The sequence below is a fragment of the Eublepharis macularius genome, chromosome 1 (genome assembly GCF_028583425.1).
Source record: "Eublepharis macularius isolate TG4126 chromosome 1, MPM_Emac_v1.0, whole genome shotgun sequence".
Taxonomy (NCBI): domain Eukaryota; kingdom Metazoa; phylum Chordata; class Lepidosauria; order Squamata; family Eublepharidae; genus Eublepharis; species Eublepharis macularius.
In genome coordinates, this window is record NC_072790.1 from 150,917,208 (window position 1) to 150,931,034 (window position 13,827).

Genomic DNA, 13,827 nt, shown 5'->3' on the forward strand with positions numbered 1-13,827 from the left:
TGCAAAGTTGGAAAAAGTACAGAATAGAACAACCAAGGAATTGGAGCACCTTTCCTATGAGGAAAGCCTAGATGGGAGACATGATTGAGGTTTATAAAACTATGTATAGGGTAGAGAAAGTATAGAGAACTTTTGAGGAGGTCTGTCAGTGGCCATTTGCCATGGGGACAAAAGCGAAATTCTATAGTCTGAGGCAGCAAACTTCTGAATACCAGTTTCAAGGGGGCAACATTAGGGGATTGCCTTGTCCTCTATGCCACATTTGTTGGTCCACCAAGGTAACCAGTCAGCAACTGCATTAAACAGGTTGCTGAAGTAGATGGACCACTGGTCTAATCCAGCAGGGTTTTTACATTCATGTAGTCTTCTAGAAAACTATCTGCACATTGAGCTAGCTTATGATGGAAGAGAATATGGATCTGACAGAAGAAGTTTAGAAGTTTACTTTCAACCATTTTCTATAGAAGTTTACTTTCAACCATTTTCTGTAGGGAGGTGTTCAGCAATCTCAGAATGCAAGTACATTCTTTCAGAGAAAGCACTGAACATGAGAAATGTTGCTGTTTCTGCTTTCAAAAAGCTTCCATAGCACTGCAGTTCCTGTCAGCAAGGCTGTGCACAGAGACATTAACCCAATCCTATGTGGAGTGAGAGCAATAGTAGTGGGACAATATGCTTGTCTGCTGCTTCTGTCATCCATTCTTCCCTTCTTTCTGCCCCCCTAAAACTAAAACAGTAAGGCTACAAAATATAGATTTGCATCTTTCCTTTATATCTGATTGTTCTTAATTTTGCAATTTGGGTCAGTTATAGCTACTTTATATTTGGAACAGGGTATACTGCGTGCATGTGTACTGAGATTTTGATTAGTTCATCTGAATGCATATCTATACTGTGTTCCTTCAGTGTTGAATCATATTAGTTATCAGGGTGTGTTCAAATCTTAAGACCAATGCAGAGCTTGGGGGGTGGGGGTTAATTCAGTAGGCTTCCCATGTGATTTACCTACATAGCATGCTATGATTAGTACATAAAATCTGAGGCTATCCTCTTTCCCAGCAATGAGCTCCCTCTTTACAATAAGAGAAGGACATCTGCCTCACTCTTGCTTTGTAGCTGAATACCGACAACTACTTTACCATATGTACATTTAACAGGATGTGGTGCCTTCCCAATGATGCAAGATCCTTGTTTCCTTTTGTAAACCACCCTTCTGCTCTGCAATTTTCAAGTTTAATTATTTCTGAAGCCTCTCAAAACAGAAAGAACGACTCCCCACAAACACAACACTTTCCAAGAGTATGGAAAATATTATTTGTAAAAACAAAGTCCTTTGTTTAAACTTGTTCACAGTTACTAATGTTCATAAACAGGTAAGTAAGACCTCTGAAAGGTAGGAAGAATATAGCAATATGGTTTAAATTTGTGGCCTTGGGTGCAACAGGTATGCTTCTTAGTCCTGATGCTGAGGAGTTCATTGTCCCTGAATTGTGCAATTGTTCATGGTGTCAGAAGTAGCTTTGCAGCGGTTCTCCGAGAATAACTTCAAGCTGTTGAATTGTCTTTTGGCACTGATGCTCGACTTCTTCACATTCATCTTTTAAAAAAGGCAAGAGCAACACAATCACTAAAAAGTAGCTGCACATTCTGAAGTGCTTATTCCCCCTCCCTCAGTCACATTCTTCATCTTATATACTAATAGCGAAGTGGTCCTGATCTGTGGATACTTAAATCTGGAGATTAGAGCCATGCCAGATCCTCCTACACACCTGAAAAATGTCCCAGGTTTGCAGAAAAATACAATGGAGGTTTTAAAAAAAATGATAAAAGGAGAGCCTGTAGCTAGGCAGCTGTAACAGTTTAGCCAGCATTCCAAGCTTGGTTGCTGTCAGGAAAAGGCAGAGGGCCACTTCTCAGGGCTATTTTGACCTCTGTATGCCACAGTAGCTGCAGTGTCACGGGCTGCCATTAAACAAGAACCTGCCACTTCAAAATTTCAGTAGGAGTATAGTTTTCAGCATGACTCACATTTAAAGGAAAACTATTTCAATCTGAAACATGCTAATCAGAACTGTTTAAGTAGCACCTGTTTAAGTAGAATATCACTCTGGCAAAGGAACTACAAAATAACACTATAATCACTGCTTGAACGCTGTGCGAGTCAAGAACATATTACTATTAATCCATAGAACACTGCATGTTGATTTGAGAAACCTTGGATTCGATTTTAAAACAATAATATATTACTCTAGCTGCATTTTAGGAATTAACTATACTGTTTCCTATTAATGTGTGGCAGCTTCTCAACAGAAAGGGTGCAATATATATGATATATAAGTACCCCCTATTAGGCCCTGACCTGGATAGCCCAGGTGAGCTTGATCTTGTCAAATCTCAGAAACTAAGCAGGGTTGGTCTTGGTTAGTAATTGGATGGGAGACTTCCAATGAAGACCAGGGTTGCAAAGGCTGGCAATAGCAAACCACCCCTGTTCGTCTCTTGCCATGAAAACCCCACTAGGGGTCGCCATAAGTCAACTCTGACTTGAGGGCTCGCTCTACTACCACCCCATATTGGACACATTACACATAATGTGCAGAAATCTTAATGGAACCTCTGAATGCTTTCAATAAGAACCCTCGAATCCATATGGGGATTTCCCCAAGAGTAGGCTGCTCACACGCTTTCCTGAGCTCTGTGTACGAATGACGGGATGTAACCATGACAGTCAATTCTAGCAGCAGGCCCCTGATATAATCTAAAGAGGAGACAAAGTAAAAAATTCTGGCTGCAGAGAAGATGACCATGTGATCTCTTACCTTCCATAAGCTCAGCTAAGAAGGGAATAGCCTCTGGAAGTAGCACCATATAGTTCTCTCTTATTTTTTCTGCAAGCTCCTGCAAAGCTAACAAGGCGGCAAATCGAACCTAGAAAAAAGAACACCCAACACTGCAGCAGGGTTTCTTTGCACCACACCACCATGTCTAAAAAAATTAAATTGCAGTTTGATGTCCATAGATACCCATTCTCTAGCAGAAATGGTAAACTCCATGTCTCTGTACACAGACTAAAAGTTACAACTTTGTTAAATGCAATATGCAAGACTGAACAGGGTTATTAATAGACTTTCAGGTAACACCCATAACTTACTCCATTACCAACTAAAGTGTATCACATTTTAAATTACTGCTGTGACATCTCGAAGACATAGTAAGTTCAATTAGCCATCCTAATTATAACATAAATGGAATATTCTCAGAATCCATCCCTACCACATACCTTAGGTGATGCATGCCGCATCTTTAGCAAAATCTGATAGTTTAGTGGCTTCCACAGAGAATCATCTGCCATTGCAACAGCAAATTGAGCTATACATGGGATTAGATATGTTGTTGCTCGTTCTTGGAACCTCTCTTCTCCGCCAATCATGTTTTCCAGCTATTTTAAGAAAGAAATTCATGCGCCAGTGGAAAAGATTTAATATTCTAGCCTCTCACAATGTGATTGCTACTTAATTCTCCCATAAGTCCTTGTCCATTAGCAAATCAGTGTTGGATTCCAATCTTTTAGAACCAGAATGTTTTAATGCTGCCTCTTTTTGCAGTGGTTGCATTTAACTGGAAGGCACTTTTACATGCAATGGGGCTACTTCCAAGTATATATACAAGAATCACAGTTTCAACTGGGAAGTCCTTTGAGCATAACAAAAATAAGAAAACAGCAACAAGACACTTGATATTCAAGTCTATACCCCTGGCTTATATAAATTTAACATAACATTCAAAATGATTTATGTCCTTTTTAACATTCATTAAAGGAAGTAAAATAAAAGAAGGAATTCAGTCAGGGAGGCTAACAATGTTTTCACTATTTAACTATTAAGTGGAAATCTGGACAATACCTGATCAACTAAAGGCTTCATCAAACTTTCTGTCCTCGCTTTGCTCACAAAATGATGGGAATCAAAAAGAAATATTTTGTGGAAACAACCAAGGATGAACTGTAGCAATAAGCAGCTCTTTGCTGTGTTTTCTTCTGAGTCAAAGAAAGCTTCGTCTGCAAACAAAAAAGCACAACAGAGAAAGGAATGAGGCACTTTGCAGTGCACAGCAACCAAAAAAGACATACCATTTGCAGCGGATGCAAGTTGTACCTGCATCAAGTGTGTGGATAATATCTAAACAACCAATACTGTGACATTATCTTTGAACACACTGAGGATAAAGAAGCTTTTTGTACCTTTCTTTGGATATGAGCAGCACTCAAACTATGACTGCTGTTTGTTGAAATGCGCACCATAAATCATGATAGCTGGCTTGCAGCAGGGTATCCAATGTAACCAGTTGCTAGCAAGTATGGTATACCAAGTTAATAGATAAAATCACTCTATATAAGAAAATTCAAGAAGGGAAAAGCAGGATTCAAGAGAAATTCATTGAGAAGTGGTACCCCTTCATAGTATACTAGAATAGAAAAACCTAATAAACAGGCAAAAGAGACCATTTTAAAATCTGACTACAGCATTCTTACTTATAGCAGTATAGTGTAGTAGGGAGTATGGTGTGACTTGTAAATACTTTTAATAATTATTGATTGATGGTTGTTGTGGGTTTTCCGGGCTGTATTGCCGTGGTCTTGGCATTGTAGTTCCTGACGTTTCGCCAGCAGCTGTGGCTGGCATCTTCAGAGGTGTAGCACCGAAAGACAGGGATCTCAGTTAGACACTGAGAGATCCCTGTCTTTCGGTGCTACACCTCTGAAGATGCCAGTCACAGCTGCTGGCGAAACGTCAGGAACTACAATGCCAAGACCACGGCAATACAGCCCGGAAAACCCACAACAACCATCGTTCTCCGGCCGTGAAAGCCTTCGACAATATAATTGATTGGTTTTGGCCAAACTATGTATGGTATGAATTTATAATTAATTGCTTCTGTCATGACTGAAATTGGTGATATTTGTAATGTGTCCTTTTTTGCATTAAAGAAGTTGCTAACAATCCAGCTTTCTTTAGAACCCATGAATCTTGACACAGGCTTTGAAGGCAAAGAAGAAAATCTCCTATATTATTTAATAATTATTTTATCTTATTTCATTTACAGCCTGCCCTTTTCCCAAGCGGGGACATAAAGTGACTTACATAGTTCTCCTCTCCTCTAATTAATCCTCACAACAACCCTGTGAGGTAGGTGAGTGAGTGTGACTGGCCCACAGTCACCTAGTGAGCTTCCCTGGCAGGGAGTGTGTGTGTGGTGGTGGGGAGACGTCTCCCGGGCCTCCTATGTCAAGTTTGACACTTTAGTCGCTACCTCTTGCTAGCTATAGACTCAGCAGGGTTGGGTGGGCCAAGAAAGGAGCATTTCTTGTTCTCCCCAACGCTCCTTACTGATCCTTGTTTCAAAATCATCTGCCGGGGACCGACTGGTAACATATCATGAGTTCCATTTCTCTTCTGTGATATTTTGAGAGAATGCAGGAGTATCTAAACTACCACTGCCTCAAATAATGACAATTAAGTAATTGAAACAATTTTTGTAATATTTATGATTTGTTCTACTTGTGATAAACTTGCAGAACTTGATTCTCTGGGTTGATGATTCTGGGTTTTTTATTTGTAGTGAACTAGTAAAATGAGTATAGGGAAAAGAGGAAAATATTACAAAGACTATTGGAAACCTACCTGTTTTGGAAATATTGATCTGGTTCAGAATGTCTGCAAAAGGCTTCACTAAATGACCAGCAAAGAGAGTGAACAGCCCTTTGAGCTGGTCAGCAATGCAATCTGCCAATCGGCAGAAAGTTAACAGCCTATCCTTTGAGGCACTTTCAGTTTTGGCCCAATCAAAGAGCTGAAAAAGAAAGGAAATTTAATTGTTTACAAGACAGTGGGAAGCAAATATTAATTGCTACGTATGTAAATAGAAATTGTAATATAAATATATGATATTTATATACAGACACACACACACACACCTAATACACACGGCATATACATAAATAATTTGTGAGGGAGGTATCATAGATCTCACCTTGAAGAAAAGGGGTCTGAAAGATATTTCAGAAAGCTTCATAATCATGCTAATTAAGCAAGTAATAATATGTAATTCTACTTTCCCAACTTCCTCCAGATCATCCTGGAATAAAACAGATTCTATCAATTAAAGGATACACAGCAACATCTTGCCATTAAGGATGCCTTTGATACTTGGATAAAATAATCTCTCAGTACCTGGTCAATGTCTCTGAAAATGGAGAAACCAGAGATGCAACCATGTGTACAGTTGGGCTACTTGATTTAAGCAGCCCATGTGCAGCACTGCAGCCAATGTCTTTAGTGAGAGTGATTAAAATTATCTGACACATCATGCAAAGAACATGTACACCCATGCTTGCTCCACAAAGATCTGCCATATACTACCTGAGAGTGCTCAGCTCTGAAGTCCAGGGCCTTCATAAAAAATGCCATTAGCTCAGACTGATGGGCAGTGAGCTGATCTTTTTCCAAAACTACAATATGCTTCTTCAGAATGTCCATCAGTATACCTAGATAGTTCTATAAAAGGAAACAAGAACAAAATCAAGCAACTGAAAACCCCATTTTAAATATATAATATCAGGGGAGTTCCCGATAGTTTTATAAATAATTATTTCTCTTCGTGGATAAATGACCACATATTGTTCTTCCTAAAATAAGAAATCAAGTTTTTTTGCTTATGCAAAACAGAGAAAGAGAAGGGAAAGCATAAAATGTCTTCTGAAGTCGGAGAAAGGTGGGTTTCCTTAAATTTAGGTCAGGACATCATGCTTTCTAGCTTCTTGTCACACCATCTCTCTTAGACCCAAGTTCTTTAATTCTGGGAGGAAGGCAAGGGGTAGAAACTTTCTAGGTAGAAAGTCGCAGCCTGGTTTTGGTGTTAGGTTGGTACTGTCACATCTTAGGTAGCATCAGTGTTTTGCCTGACTCAGGAAGGCCCAGTATAAGAGCTGATGACCATGTTTGACATTACTGGTAATCTATGAAATGATTACATTTGTTTAAGACAATGGTGATCTCCCTCCTTTCACTTTTCTCTAATAAACATTTTTATAATTTGCTTGCATGAAGAACTGTAACACATCTAACCTTCCAAGCATTTGAAATTGCATCATAACATTTTGTTACTACTGGAAGAAGAACCCTTGGTGGGAGTTTAGTTGCTAGGGTGGTGATCAGAGATGTCACACGTATATTCAGGTGGGATGAAGGACCCATTTCAGCTCCAATTCTTTCCAAAAAGATCACCTAACAGTGTTAGAACAACAAAAAAAAGAGAGACATTGGTCAGAACATAAGCTGTAACTAATAACTGATGTCAGATAAAGGAAACTTTTGAAGCATGTTAAAAGCAAAAAAGGACAAAGATACAATGGGACTAAAATACTGGGAAGCTGTCATATACCAATACAGGTTATCCATCTAGCCCAGAATATATTCTGTTTAGCACTCGTTTCCAAAACTGAAGATGGTGTCCAGCCCCACCCTCCATATTACCTAGAGATGTTAAGGACTCGACCTGAAGCCTTAAATACACAGAACATGCTTTACTATTGAGCTGTCTCCTTTCCTGTTGCTATTTGTTGTGGTATGTTGAAAGAAAGACGGAGTAAGATGGGATAAAGACACAGGATCTCAAAAACCACATTAAGACCTAATCTGGACACATTCAAGTCATTCTTAGTATATCCCATTAATAACTGCATAAGAAGCAATTCATTTCAATTGCAGGAAGACAGATTATGATTCTCATGATGTAGCATTACCCATTAACAGGTATGCCAAGACTTCTGGATCAGTAGAAGAAAGCACGAAACACATCACTTCCTTATGTATATTACAAATCACAGATCAAATGTACAAATTGAATTATGGTAGTCCACAGAGAAACTATATGCATTTACTGGGAGATCTGACTCATAATTCCCCATATCAACCTTAAGACGGATATAACTTGCCTGCTGCAAAGTGTCCAGCAGATATGGACTCAGGAAGTGTGGCAGCGTTTCCACAACTTTCAAAAGAGCCGTCACTGCACTGAGCAAGTAGATTTCACCAGCAACAAACTCCTCTTTGTTTTTCAGCACCTTTAGCAATGCTGGCATAAGTCTACATGTAAGGCAAGAAGATTAATTCAGTGTTATTTCCAGACAGACACCATTTCGGTCAAATATATTTCACTACAGAGTGTTTTAAAAAACAATAAATCCAAGTAACTCAAATCAAATGTTCCTGAAAATGCAGAGAGTGTCAACAGAATTTCAGGAGGAGTTATATCCTGGGAAAACTAACATGGGCAAATTATAGCTTGGTACTAATTCTAGATGGGTAATCTGTTGTAGCAAAATTAAATAGTCCAGTAGTATCATAATGACTTAACAAAATTTATTCTATCTTATGCTGTGAATCAGAACTCTCTCCATCAGAAGGCTGAAGTGTCCATCAATAGCAACTAAATTTAGACTGAAAGCTAGAAGCAACAGAAAAGAGAGGGAGTAAAGAGATGTTACAAGAAGAGGCCAATGCACTGAGAGTGTCCCGACTGCTGAGAGTTAGACAGGGTAAGAGTAACATAAAATCTAATTATGGAAAATACAGTATGAATTGTAATAGCAGATCTAATTCTGAATATAAGTTTACTCGCTTGGATAGACAATCCTATGCATCTGAAGAAGTCTGACTCACAAAAACTTATACAGCAATAAATACTGCTAGTCTTTAAAATGCCACTAGACTCCTGTTTCATATTGCTAAATACTGTCAGTCCAGAAAAGCACAATGATACAATAGAATTCTTTTACCCATTTCTATAGACTGAATTCAATGAAAATTCCTAATACAGCTAAGGAAAACACCAGGGTTCTTAAGGTACACAAACTGGCTCAGTGAAGTGGCTGTTACCTCCTCAGTTCAAATCTCACCTCATCTATGGAGCAGTGGAACTCATTCCGTGGCTCACAGCTACATTGCAACTGCCATCAACCGAAAAAGTCATATTTACTTCCATCCCTGCCATAAAGTCTGCTCCTCAAGGCAGCAGGCTCCTGCTCCTGCTCCTGCTCCTGTGGTGGCAGCTGTTTCAAGGTAGGGAACTCTTGCCAACCACAAGCCCCACCAGGTAAGGGCCTTCTTCACTTTCCTCAATGTGGCAGGAGCCACATTGGGAAACAGTGCTCAGAAGAGACACAGGCAGCTCCCAAGCCACTGAGCGAGTATCTCTGTAATAAAGGTATCATCAGGTGAGCCACTCCTGCATGTATGACATGCAGATAATGCCATCACTTGCAGGCTTGCTGCCTCCACGATGCCTAGAATAAGCTGGCACAGATGGACTTTGGTAAGATCAACCAGCTTTGGAACCAACTCAGAGAATGCTTAGTCGGATAACCAGTAGTATTTTAGCTAGTTAAAACATACTTAGATCAGCAAGCTGTTATTTGTTTCATGCCTTGCCTAAATGCTTCTTAAGAGCATTTTCTGCCTGATACATGCACCTATGCTCTTTCCTTAATAAACACCAACAATATATTTTACCAGCCTGTGTCCAGTGCTGCTTGCCAAGGAGGTACACACACTCAAAAGAACCCAGGAAGCCAGGGCCTTCAAACAAATGACCAGAGCTCTTAAGAGGCTCCTGGGGGGTCCTGAGTGGCTAGGAAAGCCGTCATGGACGGGGGATGAGTCTCTGGGTTGATACAATGTTCATCATTCAAGTTTATGCCCCAACTATAGATACTGAAGAGGAAGAATCTGAAAATTTTTATGCAAGCATCCAAGAAGAAATTGATCATATACCTAAATAAGATGCACTGATAATCACAGGTGGCTGGAAAGAAAAGTAGGAGACAAAGCAGAACCACACATTGTCAGAAAATTTGGACTAGCATTAAGAAATGAAGCAGGAGAGTGACTTATGGAATTTTGTGAAGTCAACAATTTGTTCATTGCAAAAACATGCTTCAGGCAATATGTGGAAATCACCAGATGGCCAATACAGGAATTAAATAGATTACATAACTGGAAGCAGAAGATGGAGAAGCTCTATTCTCTCTGCTAAAATAAGACAAAGAGCTAATTCTGGTACAGATAACCAAACCTTACTATTAAAAGCAGAATAATGCTGAATATAAATATTAAAAGACAGTGTCAAAATATAATCCAAATAACATTCCTGAAGAATTTAATGACCATGTAAAAAACAGATTTGTATTACTAAGTTTAATTGATCAGGAACCGGAAGAGCTGTGGGGTGAAATCAGAGACATTAAAGAATAATGTGCAAAGACTATTTCTGTATCCAAAAGAAAGAAGAAACCTAGATAGATGACAGATGAAACTCTTGAAATTGCTAGACAGATGAGAAGCAAAAGTAAAAGGTAGCAGAAAAAAGGTCAGAATTCTAAATGCAGCTTTTCAGCTACTTGCACAGAGGCAAAGAACTATTGTAATAACCAGTGCAGAGAGAGAAAAAAGAACAACAAAAAAGGAAGAACAAGAGAACTGTCCCACAAGATCCAGGAAATCAAAAGAACATTCAAACTACAGCTAGGGATTCTGAAAGATCAATATGGAAATACAGTATGCAATCAAGATAAAATAAAGATGGAAACAATATACTGAAGAACTATACAGAAGAAAAGATGACAGACTTCTTCAAAGAACAATTTTTTGATGAAGAGCCTATAATTTTAGAAAGTGAAGTGAAAGCTGCACTCAAAGCAATTGGGAGAAACAAAGCACCTGGAGTAGATGGGATATCAATAGAGCTATTTCAAGCTACAGAACATGAGTCCATCAAAATCTTAACAAGAACATGTCAACAAATATGAAAACTAAACAATGGCCCTAGACTGGAAACGCTCAATCTACATTCCAATTCTAAAAAAGGAAATGCCAAAGATTGCAGCAACTATCAGACCATTGCATTAATTTCCCCTGTAAGCAAAGTGATACTCAAAATTCTACGACAAAGGGTCTCACCATATATGGAACGAGAAATGCCAGATATTCAAGCTGGATTCAGAAAAGGAAGAGGCACCAGATATCATCTTGCAAATTTATGATGGTTAATGGAGGACACCAGAGAATTTCAGAAGAAAATTAGCCTCTGTTATATATATTACAGCAAAGCTTTCAATACCGGGGACCATGAAAAGTTATGGATGGTATTAAAGGAAATTGGTGTGCCACAACATCTGATTGTGTTGATGCACAACTTGTACTCTGGACATGAAGCTATTGTTAGGACAGAATATGAAGAAAGAGAACGGTTTTCAGTTGGCAAAGACGTCAGGACAAGGATAGATATTATCCCACCATCTGTTCAACCTACATGCTGAACTTCATAAGGAAAGTTGGACTGAGATAGTAGAAGCAGGAGTGAAAATTGATGGAAGGGACATTAACAATTTGAGATATGCAGGTGACTTCACAGTACTGGCAAAAAAATATCATTACTGATGAAAGTTAAGGGAGAAAGTGCTAAAGCAGGATTACAGCTGAACATCAAAAAGACAAAAGTAATGATTACCAAGGCTGACACAATGAAGAAACTGAAACTTAAAGATTTTCAATTCCTTGGCTGAGTCATCAACCAAATGGGAGACTGCAACCAAGAAATCAGAAGAAGACTGAGGCTTGGAAGGGCAGCCATGAAGGAACTAGAAAAGAACCTTAAGGATAAGGATATGTTGCTAAAGATCAAGTTAATTCATACTGTGGTATTCCCCATTACTATATATGGATGTGAAAGTTGAACAGTGAAGAAAGCTGACAGGAAGAAAATTGATTCATTTGAAATGTGGTGCTGGAGGAGAGTCTTGCGGATACCATGGACGGTCAAAAAAGACAACTAAGAGGATTCTAGATCAAACTGATGGCACATAATGCAAACACACATGGAACACACTGAAGTGCTCTACAAATAGTAAACATCATTACTGCTTAGTGCTTCAAAGTGATACCTTGGTAGCTGAGGTATTGCCAGTGCTTTCAGCACACAGGTGACCTCAGCTGCACAGAGCAAAGCACTTCCTATGACGTTTCTTTCTTCCTTCTCATCAGAAGAAATCACATCAACAGCAGCAGTGAGCAAAGGAACAAAGGGTACATGGTTTTCAGAGCCGAAACACTTGCACAGCAGCTTCAGGCTGAACAAGGCTGTCTGCCTGTTGATTGCCTGTTCCTCCTCAGCCTCCTTTGCGTTACGCTGCACAACAGCAATGAGCTGAGGAACCATGTCCAACAGCAGTTCAGCCTGAAAACACAAAGCCAGATACAGCCATGAACATTTTATTAAGGCTTCAGTTCTAAGTTAAGAAAGTAGGATCTCACTGTGCAAAAGGTACATTACAGCGGGTTTGCAAATAATTGAAGTACAGTTTGCCTATATGCTCATTCTCTAGTTGGAAATTTTCCATCTCTCCTCTGTAACTTTAATCAAGAAAAAGCCAGGATTGTCAGTGTAATCTCTCCCTACGACACCTTCCAAGCCAAAACAACAAGAGACAAGCTATGCCAGATGCATGCTTGTCTCTTTCCTTTGCCTTACAGTAGCCCAATTAAATGTTATTGTCCCCGCATTTGGGTCCTCCTCCCGTCATGTTACCTTTAACTATACCTTATGATGAGACAACAAATTACTGTGGCAGCAGAAACAGAGGCCATCTGAAGGATAGCTTACTTGTTCTTTCTGCCAACGTGTGCGTTGTTGCAACTTATTGTTCAGTAGGTCCATCGCTTTACGTCTCACAGAAGGCAGCTGGTTGATCATCAGGCCCCTGATGACAGGAATAAAGACTTCCGTTGGCAGTAAAGAGTTAACCTGGAAAGAAGAAAAGTAGCAGAAAAGTGTACATGTTAAAGGAATAGGTTTGTACTGCTTCCATTAGATGCTCTGGCTTATATGCTATATTGCCACTGCCATTAAAGGGTTCTCTAGGTCTGCTCACTTAACTAGAGCGTGCAACACAATGTTCTGCTCCAGGGTTTGATGATATTGCTTACATGCTATGAAAGCAAAGTTGACAAAATGCCTACAGGTGTTAGCGCTGAAATTAGAAACATCAGGCAAATCCACTGAACACAGATGGTCTAATTTCTAAACTCTTTACCCAACAGCGTTTTCCATACAATTGACATTCCTGCTCAGAATTAATACTCATAGTAAGATTTTTTTAATAGGAATGAGAAGATGATTATTTTCCTCTCCTTTGGCAATATATTAATGTCAACTGGAAATTGGATGGCAATATAAAGGCTCCTAAACAAATGAACAATCTACATAACATGAAACTACCATAATAAAATGTCAATGGCACAGACAGAGAAATGCAACTGTCACTCATGCTGTTAAGAAAATATCTATGGCAGACAGAAAAGGTACTTACTTTATCCAGCACATCATAGGACTTACTGAGAAGAGCCCTCCAAAACTTGGCAGTCGGAGCATCAGCATTTCCTTCCACTGAGTGTGCCACAGCATTGATGTAGCAAAGAACTTCTTCTAACAATCTGGGTAAACAGTTCTGATGAGTGAACTGAACTCCACAAAGAAATATAGCTCCTCTTAGGTTTTAAGAGTCATTTTCTCTTATTACACGAGGGAGTGCAAAACTTTCTGACAAAGCCATGGCCTGAGGCATGAGGACTGCAGCCTCAGCTGCCAATCTTCAGGACAGTCTGACCCACCATCTTACAGAGAATATTATCATTCAATAGCTGAGACTTAAGAGTTGAAGTTTAACACATCTAAAGGAGTTCTATATGATTGTCTATACCAGAAATCTTTCTT

At 39.3% G+C, this 13,827-nt stretch overlaps 1 protein-coding gene across 1 annotated transcript in view; it reads right to left on the reverse strand.

Annotated features, from left to right (window-relative positions):
- Positions 1–457: 457 nt before the first annotated feature.
- HEATR1 (HEAT repeat containing 1) overlaps positions 458–13,827 on the reverse strand; it is a 56,604-nt gene continuing 43,234 nt past the window's right edge. The window contains exons 34-45 of the mRNA XM_054994363.1: positions 13,424–13,547; positions 12,718–12,858; positions 11,999–12,291; positions 7,994–8,144; positions 7,125–7,283; positions 6,420–6,554; positions 6,031–6,135; positions 5,682–5,850; positions 3,903–4,057; positions 3,281–3,439; positions 2,820–2,928; positions 458–1,597 (exon numbers count right to left, since the gene is read on the reverse strand). Of these exons, the coding sequence (XP_054850338.1) occupies positions 1,509–1,597; positions 2,820–2,928; positions 3,281–3,439; positions 3,903–4,057; positions 5,682–5,850; positions 6,031–6,135; positions 6,420–6,554; positions 7,125–7,283; positions 7,994–8,144; positions 11,999–12,291; positions 12,718–12,858; positions 13,424–13,547 (1,789 nt within the window). The 3' untranslated portion in view covers positions 458–1,508. The remainder of the gene's footprint in view (positions 1,598–2,819; positions 2,929–3,280; positions 3,440–3,902; positions 4,058–5,681; positions 5,851–6,030; positions 6,136–6,419; positions 6,555–7,124; positions 7,284–7,993; positions 8,145–11,998; positions 12,292–12,717; positions 12,859–13,423; positions 13,548–13,827) is intronic.